Source organism: Corylus avellana, chromosome 11 (genome assembly GCF_965113065.1).
Source record: "Corylus avellana chromosome 11, dhCorAvel1.hap1.2, whole genome shotgun sequence".
Taxonomy (NCBI): domain Eukaryota; kingdom Viridiplantae; phylum Streptophyta; class Magnoliopsida; order Fagales; family Betulaceae; genus Corylus; species Corylus avellana.
In genome coordinates this window covers 4,623,550-4,635,124 of record NC_142500.1, presented here as the reverse complement: position 1 = coordinate 4,635,124, position 11,575 = coordinate 4,623,550, and the positions used below count along the sequence as shown (strand labels likewise).

Below are 11,575 nucleotides of genomic sequence, written 5' to 3'. Positions count from 1 at the left end.
ATATATATATATGACAAGGGTGAAAATTCGTGTTCGCGTGTCGAGTTCTAAATTGTATTGAAGCATAAGTATAAAACTATATATATATATATATATATATATATATATATATATATATATGGTTTAAGGTCACTCAATGACACGTGTAAAAATTTGTGTTCGCATGTTGAGTTATAGATTATATTGATGCATATACTCATTCATATATATATATATATATATATATGCATCAATATAATCTATAACTCAACATGCGAACACAAATTTTTACGCGTGTCATTAAACCTTCTCGAGCGTTTAATGCTGGTTCTATTCTCTAGTATTTGACCCCCCCCCCCCCAACAAAAAAAAAAAAAAAAAAAAAAGCTCTCGTTGGATCTTTCATCAAGCACAGATTGTACAGTTTCCTTCTCTGGTTACAATAGTGAGACATCATGTAGTACATCGGTCAAATATTCATTTTATAAGGCAGTGAGTTTATGATGTGACAGTTCTTCTGAGATTGAATGACCGGATTTCTACGTAACCTAGACAAGGACTCAAGCTTGTTCTAAAACAGATTTTTTTTTTTTTTTTTTTTTTTTAATCCCCCCAAAAAAGAGAGCATAATCTAACTTTTATCCTAGAGGAAGAAAAGAATTTTTGTAGCAAACTTTTAGAAAGCAGCAATTCTAGTAGTAAGTGTATGGCATATTATTGATTCCTGAGAAGTGTCCTAATATGATACTTAAAGGGAAACTCTACCTTCCTTTTCTTTAAGCGGCTATGAGGGTTGTATACGAGCCGGGTTGAACTTTGTATTTTTAACCTTAACTCCGCATAATCATATTAGTGTTCAAGTTCGGCTTGAACTCGAACTCAAATCAAGCTTTGAACATTTCCAGCCGAAATAGGTGCTCAACAGCGGGCTTTGGCATATTTCTTGGCATAAGTTTAATATCGTGGTCGGCAAAGAGACAACATACTGTTTCTCGACCTAGTATAGAAGCAGAATACTGCTCCATGGCCCTTGCAACGATTGAGTTATTTTGGATAAGAACTAAACTTTTTACTAAGAGATATATACTAATTAAGCCGACGTGAAACTCATTTATTGGAGATGATCAAACTAATTAATCAAGAAAAATGCTAGCTATTAAACTCTTGTGGATCATCATGTAAACCTTTCTCATTGTATATATACTGAATACAATTACTGTCTGATTTGGATTATCCACCAAAACAGATTCTCTCATATTACAAACTTTAAGACAAAAAGATGTATAGTCCCTCTTATTAAACAAGCAGAGGTTACACAACAGAAACATATGTTTTACAGACATGGCCGGGGCATGCAGGCACCCGGGAAATGAAACACTTTTCGCCATTACAAGAGTGATAATATTAACATAAAAGCATATATGGGAAGAAGAAAAGGGCACTACTATCACACTTTTCCTTTACCATTTATCTTGTGATGAACATCCTCCACAGGATTTGGCTTATACCATGCTGCCAAAACCATATAAAATGCCAAATCTATTGACCCCATCACAGCCAGCAACGCATAGAAATAGTCCAATCTGTTTTCATTTATCCTAGACAGCAGCCACCCGTGCCCAGGTCTATCCCCTGTGAGTTTCTTCACGATTGTGACCAAAATACTGCTTCCAAAGAAGCCGAGGGCGTTTGTTGTGAGGAAAAGGCCTGTGCTGATTGCTTTCATCCCTTTTGGTGACTCTGTTATGAAGAAATCAAGCTGCCCTGTGTACATGAATCCGTCTCCGATGCCGACCAAGACGAATTGCGGAAGCAAGTAGAAAGCTGTTATTGGCAGAGTTGAGGTGTTTCCTCTGTTGTGTTTAACAACTCCTAATCGTTTCATTTCTGCAAATGATGCAGCTGCCATTCCTAGAATGCTCAAGAATAGGGCTATCCCTATTTTCTGCAAATTTGTGAAACCTGCAGAAAAATCATTTACTATTAATAGATTAGGTTGAATGAATTTCCTTCAATTCAGTTCGAAAGAAAACTACCCTCGTGCTTAAACTCATCATGCATGCAAAATGACTGAAAAAGTTTGCCCATATAATTCATTAGCTGTTTTTTTTTTTTTTTTTTCGCCTTACCTTGAACCCCCTTGGTTGATTGTCTCCAGAAAGGCATGAGGCGATCATACATGATGAGAGTGATAATGGTGGATCCAACGAAGAAGCCGTTGAATGAAGCAGGTGGGATTGGGAAATTTCCGATGGTTCTCTCCATGGTGGCAGATTGTTGCACTGAGAAGCTCAGCAGCTGTGCACGTATTGTCCAAAAGATTATCGTTGAAGCCATTATTGGCAATATTTTGATCAACATTTTTACTTCTTCCACCTTCGTCACTGTACAGAGCCCCCATGGATTGGAAATCGTTAACCCGTCAGGTCCACGGTCCATGCCCGTTATGATCGCCCCCTTGTCCAAACAACTGTATGTCATGATGAAAATATTAGAATATAAATGAAATGATTATATTTATTTATTTTTATCAATTTAATCTTTTAAAATCATTCGTAATTTAATATGGTACGCAGTCACTATTCACTTCCCATTTAAACCCAATATTTCAAAATTTCAATGAATAGGCATAGTTGTTTGTTAAATCACCACTAATTAAAGTTTATAAGCTAATTAACCTCTTCAAAAAAAATTTGTAATTTAATATGGTTGAATTTGAACTTAGTCTCTGTCATTTACTGTTCACTTCCCATTCAAACCCTGAGAATTGATCTATTACTAACACATGAAATATTTAACGACATACCTATATCTATCTGTATGAGAGATTGTTGATTCCTGATCAGAAGCTTTCTCATACAAGAAGCTAAGATCAGGTGGAAACTCTGCCTTCCTTTTCCTTATAGCAGCCACAATAACTTGGAGAATTTGAATGATAGGGCTTCCGACACACTCCCTGTACCTATATCTCTTAGTCCCAACAAGGAAGGCACAAATGGCAAGAAACATGGAGGCAGAGCAAATCCCATATCCCCAACTCCTTCCCACTTGGTCCTGTACATAAACAAGCACGGTAACGGCTAGTAGGGTTCCGAAGCTGATGATCAGGTAAAACCTGTTGAAGAAATGCGCCATTTCAGACATCTCTTTCTCGTCGTTTTGATCAAACTGGTCTGTTCCAAACCCCGAAACGCTTGACTTTATCCCCCCAACTCCAAGCGCCATTGAGTAGAGAGCAGTAAACAGAATCCCCATTTGCAGGCTGCTGGCCACTTCACATTTGTTAGGATAGCTATGGTGGTTGCATTGAGGAGGGCGCATTTCTGGCAGAGCTGCTGATGTAGCCAGCATGCATGTCCCCTGCTAGCTCGTCGATCGTCAAATATTAGTATATATATATATGGTTATCAAATGAAACGACGCAGTTTAGAAAGAGATTGAGTTGAAGACAATTAATATACCAGGGCATGGATTATAGCGAAAATGGCTATTGTCCAATATCTTCCTAGGAAAGAATCTGCGAGAATCCCTCCAAGCAAACACAGAAGAAATGATGTTCCTCCTACATTTGATGTGATATTTGAGGATGTTGTACTAGATTGATGCATTGTGCCATCTAGATATGTCACAAGGTTCACAATAATTCCCATTGTTGACAGTCTCTCGCTAACTTCAATACCTATATATACACAATTAAATGATTCACCAAATTAATTAGTACTGCACAAACTTAAGCATGTGTACTGTAATTTACATAAATTAGCTCATGGTTTAATTATATAATAAATCAAAATAAATAATTTCCGTTCAATTTTCATATATACAGTATGACAGAAATGGAAAAAGGGATTATCAGTGCATTCTATTATATTCCTTATTTTTTCGAATTTGAAATTTAAATCCACCAAATTAAGTCTCCCATTTGTATAAATTAACCCCCAAAATACTTCAGAAATAGAAAGAATCACCATAAATATATACAAATTTCTCGGGCTTAATTGCCTCCCCCTCCCCTCCCCTCCTACTCGATTTGTACATGCTCATCATGAGGTCGATCAATTGCAAATTGGAGTGTATATATATATATATATATAAAATATATATTCATTAATGTATGAAAAATACATAAACATTAATTCATCCAAAAATAGGAAATTACATAAACAAATTTGTGCAAAGAACAAAGAAAATTGAGGGATTCACCTACGATTAGAGCCGCAGGCACCCAACCACCGGTTGAGTTCCTATCGGCAGGGCCACCCTGGTAGTCAACTCTATCTGAGATGGAGGAACTCTTCTTGCTTTCCTCCATGAAAAAGTTTCAACAAAAAGAGTTCTTTCACACGTTCCACAACCAACTTCATGCAACCCAATTTATATACATTTTTTTAAAAAAAAAATCCAAAGAACAACCTTAAACTAATCAAAAAAAACAAAAATCTGAGAATGTCATTTTTTTTCTCTGATGTAAGTGGTGGGGAGAATCTAATTATTATCACGTTCGTGCAAGTGGCCAATGCTATCCCTTGGAGTTCTGATGAATAACATTTTCTATTAAAATATGAAACTGACATTTCTCTGAAATTTATTTCCACAAGGAAAATCAGGTAAGTGGTTCTTGGAATTATGCATTTTATTTTGTATTGTCTTTTCATAAGTTATATTAAAATAAAAATAAAAATTTTGCCATAGTTGTTTTTCCAGTCAGCCATCCAATTCATTTTGATATGTATTCAATCTGAACTGACCGGGGAGGAGTTGTTAAAGATAGTCATTACGTTTGCATTGGGATCGCTATGCTTTTCAATACGGCCCATTGGCTCTTTATTATTATTAGGGTTAAATACTCATTTGCCCTTACGGTTTCAACACTTTATTTTTTTTTTGTTCTTAGGGTTTTATTTTTATCACATGCAGGAGGTACTGTGGTTTTCATAAAGACCAAAATGACACATCCATTAAAATTTCGTCCAAAACTTAATGGAATACCACGTCAGTGCCAATCAAATGCCGCCACGTGTCATATAATTAATTTTTTTAAAAAAATTAAAAATTAAAAATTTATATATATATATAAAATAAAAATTGGGGTGGCCTGGCCACCCCCATCTCGCAGCTCCTATCATTCTCCAAAAAACTGACACTCATCAGATTCCCTAACGCCATCGTTTCTCCTCCAAAGCTTAAACTTCATGCACTTGGAAAAACTAGAGCCACACTGCATTCTGCTAAAAAAGCTGATGTGTAAGTTGTAAGAGATGTTCTGTTTGGTTGCCGTGAAAATAGAATTCAAGAAAATGACTAAAGAAAACTGGGTTTTACTTGCTGAACTCTCTCTCAATCTTTTTCTTGGGCTCCTTGGGGTGGCTCCGACAGGTGGCTGCATTTGATTCGTGCTGATGTGGCATTCTAGTAAGTTTTTGACAGAATTTTAACAGAGGTACCATCTTGGTTTTTATGAAAACCAAAGGTACTTCTTGTGATAAAAATGAAACCCTAAGGATGAAAAAATAAAGGGTTGAAACCCTAGGGGCAAAAGAGTATTTAACCTTTATTATTATTATTATTATTATTATTTATTTATTTTTCTTTGTAAGCTTTGAGTTCATCACAAAACTATCCTTTCAATGCTGAATCAGGTCACCCACAAGAGTCAAATAGCAGGTTCATGTATATCATAAAAACAAAATTTTGGAGGTGGTAGCAAATTGGCCGACCCAAGACTTTAGGGTAATTCGCTCATCAAGGTGACGTTCATGGTGCATATATCCACTGTACGTACACCCATAATATTGTGTTTGAAAACCATTTAGATGACTTTTTCTTTTCTTCACATCTTTGATTAAAAATCTTGAGGTACTTGGAAAGCCATTTGTCTCGAGGAAGGACGAAAGGGTAGTGAATTTAAAAAAGAAAAAAAAAAAGAAAGAAAAGAAATTATTTTAGCTCAAAAAATAAAAAATTTTAAAAAAATGATTTGCTTACATATAGCCCTTGGCGCTAGTTTTCAACATTTCCTTATCGGCTTTTCCTTTTCATTTATCCGAAGAAAAACTAAATATAACTTTACAAAAATGAAAAAGTCGCATGAGAATATGGATACGGGGTTAGGAATTTAAATATCACATCGGAATTTAAAGGAAAAAAAAAATCAATTAGTACCTCACTTCACTTGTACTCTAGTTGAATTACTAGAGTCATAGTTACAAAACCAAGAGTTTAAGAGCACGAGATAGAATTTGACAGTCACTCAGATTACTTACAATTGATCTGATATACCTTAACACATCTAATGGTGGTAAAGGCGGTTAACGAACAAAGTCGCTAGTGTACATACTCGAATTCAGCTTGGTCGATCTTGGTTCGTTTAATAAATGAGTCGATCATTAACACAAAAATTTGCTCGAATATTAAATGATATATACTTGTATAAACTCGGCATGACGATCGATTGTTAAGCTCGTGAACATAGCTCAGATAAGTTCAGCTCGGCTTATTAGCTTGTTTGTATATATATAAGACATAAGTATGTGTATTTATAAATAGGCTTTATAAATATAAATATGTATACTGGTTATTAGGTATATAAGTATGTTATATTATATATGTTCCTTGAATATGTGTAATTTAGTGACAGATCATCAAAACAATTGTCCAAGATTACTAGATCCAGTATGCGTGTCTAGCACGCGACACACATTATATATATGTGTGTGCTAATTAATATGTAAACATACATAATAATATAATATTGTAGACTTTGTAGTGTATAAGTATTAACTTCTAAGTACTAACTAGCTATATATATATATATATATATATAGAACATGGTTAAGTATAGTTATGTACTATAATATATAAAATACTTACATATTATATACTTATAATATAGCTAATTTAATTATATATAGTATACTAGACTTACTACTTACTCACGTTATATACGTATACTATAGTCTCTACTCTCTAGTTAATTATAAGGACACATTGTTACCTGTAGACTATAGTTATCTAGTATAGTATAAAATACACTAACATAATATGTATTAATTTATACTGTAGTTTATATAATATACTAATAGTAGTTACTCACGTATACTATAGTCTATAATTATAACTTTTATATATATATATATATATATATATATATATATATATGATTGGCTTATTCGGTGTCCGAAACGTATTTTTATGTTTTTGAGAATTGTGTAAATTTGTACTTAAGTCTGTAGTTGAATTTTTTGAAGAATTGCTACAAAACACAAGAGAAGATGTCCGGACACATGACTTCAAACATGGCAACTCCGGAGAGTTACAATTTCCTGAGCTGTCCGAACAGATTAGTGAATTGAACATAACCCTCTCAAGTAGGGGTGTACAAGTGGTTAGTTAGCAATTATTGACTCTAATCGTAATTGCAACCGCTTTAGGCGGTTATCAAATTTTAGTAGCTGCAACCACACCGGCTTAAGCAGTTTACAATTTTGAAATAATTGCCAATTATCAATTATTAAAACCAAAAACTGAAATGTATAATCGCTTTTTAGGTATGAGCCTTTTTTGCCTAATTTGGTATTTGAGGTTACCTTAGGCCTCTTGTAAATGGGTTTTGGACTCTTTATGGCCTATTTTAAATAGTATTAAACACCAAACAAAGTCAACGAAGTCGTTATGGTATATATATATAGGACCAGGCTTCCATGCGGTAAACCAAACTACCGCATTGCCTAAGCGTTTTTTTAGCCCTAAAGGCTAACATGAAATCAAAAAATAAATTGACGAAAATTTGTTCTGTTTAACTCTATTTCTTTTTTTTCTTTTTTTTTACCCAAAATGTCTTCTTTCTCTATTTTCTCACCATAACCAAAACTGACCAGATGTTAGTCGTCTTCTTCTTTCTTCTTCTTCACAATAAGCCAAGTGGGAGAATTGTGGTAGGGCCAACGAGAACGAAGGCTCTCTCCTCCCCCAATCCGATATAGCTTTAGGCAACTATTAAATATACTCTATGTGTATGATAATAAAATGTTACCTCCTTTGCCCTTAGCCACCAAAGACAGAATTTCCTTTTCTAGAAAATATTATCAAGGAGGGATTAAGATTGAGATTGGTTGATCGAAACCAGAAACAAAACCGAATCCTCCCCCCTAAAAATCAAATCTTGCCCATCATATATCAAAATTACATGAAATAATTATCATTCATAAATTAAACAGAAGAAAAAGAAAAGAAAATTGGAAGAAGATAGAAGATAGAAGAAGAACTTTGCTAGGGATGGGATGCAAGAAAATGGAGCGCCAGTTTTGGGTAGAAAAGCAAACAAATCTGATCGGTTTTGGGTATGGTGAGAAATTAGAGAGAGAAGACATTTTTGGTAGAAAAAAAAAGAAGAAGTGTTAAACGGAATAAATTTCTGTCAATTTTTATTTTGATTTCATGTTAGTCATTGGGGTTAAAAAACGCTTAGGCAATCTCAACCTTTCAACCAAACTGTCGCAGATATGCAGTAGTTTGGTTTACCGCATGGAAGCCTTACCCATATATATAATGGTAGGCGGTTAGTGGTTATTAACCGCATCTGTCTACTCTTAAAATCGCTAACTACACTGCCATATGCGTTATTAGAGGTTTTTTCAACTGCCTACAAAAGCGATTAGCGGTTATTAGTGGTTAGAGATTATTAGGCAATTAATAACCGCCCACTTGTACAACCTTACTCTCGGGTAGGCTGATGTCCAAACAAGCATATGAGTGTCTAGACACATTGAACCACAAAACGCTTATGTTTGCTTGGATGTCCAAACGGTACTACGAACAAAAGCTCTTCGGTTATGTTGGTGTTCGGGTAGATCAAACATTGGTCCCAACCTGAAGAGAGTTAGTAAGGACTTCTGGAAGGAGATGTCCGGACATGAAGGATGTCGGTTTGGACATGGAAGAAACCCTACTTGTTTGGATGGCAAACTTAAATGTCTAGATGCCGCCACACATATTACACATATGTCTTTTTAAAGCCTACTCTATGAAGCTTTCAATAGCTCTTAGAGACACAATTTTTAGAGCCTCCATTGTGAGAGTTGAGAGATTAGTCCCAAGAACAAGTTCTTGCGTGTGATTCAAGAGTTCGTTCATGTGAAGACTCTTGAACGAGATTCAAGCCAACGTGTTGTGACTACACTTTTGAAGCTACAACAGAAGTTGTTATCGTGTACAACAATGACGGATAATATCGAATCGAAAAAAGAGAGATCAAGAGAGAGTCGAGACATAGATTTATGTGGTTCAGCAATGTGCCTATGTCCATAGGAGAGTGCGGCTATATTTTACTATTAATGATTCGGGATTACAACATAACATACTTATAGGAAAACCCTAATTGTATGGACATATTTTTAAAAACCCCAAATTACCCCATAAACGGAGCTTTGCTCCGTTCACTCCGCTCAGTCTACTCAGCCAACCACTAATATTCTAATATTACTCTCTATGCCTGAGAGAATATGAGCCACTAGTTCCAATAGAAGTCTACCAGTGGTGATTAGTAAGAAGTTCTCTCATTGAAGAATGGCCAATTGAGGAGTTAGAGCAAAGACAAGTGAGGAGCGGGTTGTCCTATAGACTGTCTTCGTAAAATGACATAGGGTTGTAAGTTTAGTATTGCCAATAGTTAGCTCTTCTTTTGATTGAGTGGAATCCTAAGTTGGGTTGCTATTTTTGTTGCCTTGATTGATTATAACTAGAGTAGTTGTTATTCATTATTATTATTATTAACTATTGTGAGTTATTTGTTTTTTCCACTACATGCGGGATCAAAACCGGTTCTTGATGTTATACATCTCTCAGTTGGTATCAGAGTGGGTACACACTCTGAAGGAAAAGTTCTTTTCTTGTGGATCCTTGACCCTTGTTTAGATGTCTTCTTCGTTATCTGTCCCTCCTCATTTTAATGGGAACAACTACACCTACTCAAAAATTTGTATGTGAGTAGAGGTGTAAACGAGTTGAGTTTGGGCGAGTTTCCCTTATCCAAACTCAGCTTATTTAATTTGGAGTTAGGCTCAAGCTTGCCTCGAGCTTGAAAATGCTGCTCCAGCTCGGCTCGTTAGGGTTGGAATTATGTTTGAGCTCGAGCAGCTCGTTTAAGTTCAATACACAAAAGTCCAAATCCCACATCAAGAACCTACAACTTCGCTCAACCACCGTACCATTCCTCTACAAACCTCGCACAGCAGCTCAACTCCCTCTCTTCTCTCAACCAGGAAAATCATAAAAATGAGGGCTGAGTAGGTGGGACGTGTAAGCAAGGAAACATAACACTAGATTTGGGGAGCTTCAGTTGTTAAGAGGATGAGAGCTTCAATACTTGGGGGATGAGTAGAGGAGATGCGGGTTGCGATAGTAATGGTCTCGGTTAGGTGTGGCCTGGAGATTGAGGGAATTTGGAGGGTTGGGATTATGTTGAAAAAATATGATGGTGGGGAAAAGTCATGTGTGTTGGAAAGGGGAACAAAAAGCATTTAAGTGGCAGGCTAAAGGACAACTAGTAGGGACCGTAAATTTGGGCATTTTGTCTTTTACAATTTTGAAAATTTTCAAGTATTTAATCAAAATTTTACACTAGTTTATTTTTAAAATTATTATTAAATAAGAAAATTATCTATGTAGAGTTTTATATTTATATCTATAATATATAAGAAATGGGATAATTATGAGTCATATTTATCCAAACTACTAATGATCTAATGGTAATACTTAAATTATTCGATTATATTATCTAAGTATTATCAAATGCTCTCGCAATTCATATTATCTTAGATCTAAGATCATTTATGTGTCAAAAAAAAGAAGAGATCTAGGATCATTTGAAATATGATCTAATGATTTCTAATTATCTAATAGTAATCATATGATGTAATGATTAAATGGCACAATGATTTATATCCTATGATTATATCATATGATATAATGATTATATGAATGTTATACCCTATGATCATATGTTTGAATATATGATCACATGATTATGTGATATAAATTTCAATAATAATTCATTGAAATTTATACTACTTAATTTGTGATTGTAACAATCTAATTGCTGAATGATAATTTGTGATAATTATGAATAATATTTATTCACACTCATAGATTCACATGATAATACTAGACAATATGATCACATCATATTGATATTTGATTAAGTATATGAATCATTCCGATGATCCAAAGGTTATTGTATCTAAGTATGATTAAGAATGTTTAGATAGTTATAATATTAAATCATATACTTAATCATTATATTAGTATGGATTTGTATACTTATATAGGACATTATGTTTATGTGACTATAATTTGTATTTGTACTTAATGTTTATATAAAATTACTAGATGTAATGATTATATAGATCATATAACGTACACAATGTTATAATTTATATGAACATATGGTCCTATTATATTACATGAATATTATTATTAAGTATCTGAATTGACATTATATTATATGATTAACTTTATGCATTGATAATTTAATATTATTCACTTTTAATATTTAATGTACATATAATCAATTAATTACTGCTACTTTTTTTTTTAAGGG

At 34.3% G+C, this 11,575-nt stretch overlaps 1 protein-coding gene across 1 annotated transcript; it reads right to left on the bottom strand.

Annotated features, from left to right (window-relative positions):
* Positions 1-1,426: 1,426 nt before the first annotated feature.
* LOC132166665 (protein NRT1/ PTR FAMILY 6.2-like) lies at positions 1,427-4,291 on the bottom strand. Its single transcript, XM_088511931.1, has 5 exons — positions 4,183-4,291; positions 3,441-3,658; positions 2,786-3,339; positions 2,109-2,449; positions 1,427-1,941 (listed from the first exon to the last, which is right to left on the bottom strand). Exons 1-5 carry the CDS (start codon positions 4,289-4,291, stop codon positions 1,427-1,429), a joined length of 1,737 nt encoding a protein of 578 aa, XP_088368057.1.
* Positions 4,292-11,575: the final 7,284 nt, after the last annotated feature.

Bases quoted from the DNA above. Each gene is read 5' to 3' on its own strand.
- LOC132166665 (XM_088511931.1), bottom strand. From the start codon at position 4,291: ATGGAGGAAAGCAAGAAGAGTTCCTCCATCTCAGATAGAGTTGACTAC. The intron at 3,340-3,440 runs GTATATTAATTG...ACGAGCTAGCAG, and splicing joins TCGCTATAATCCATGCCCTG to GGGACATGCATGCTGGCTAC. The intron at 1,942-2,108 runs GTAAGGCGAAAA...ATTTTTCTGCAG, and splicing joins ATCAACCAAGGGGGTTCAAG to GTTTCACAAATTTGCAGAAA.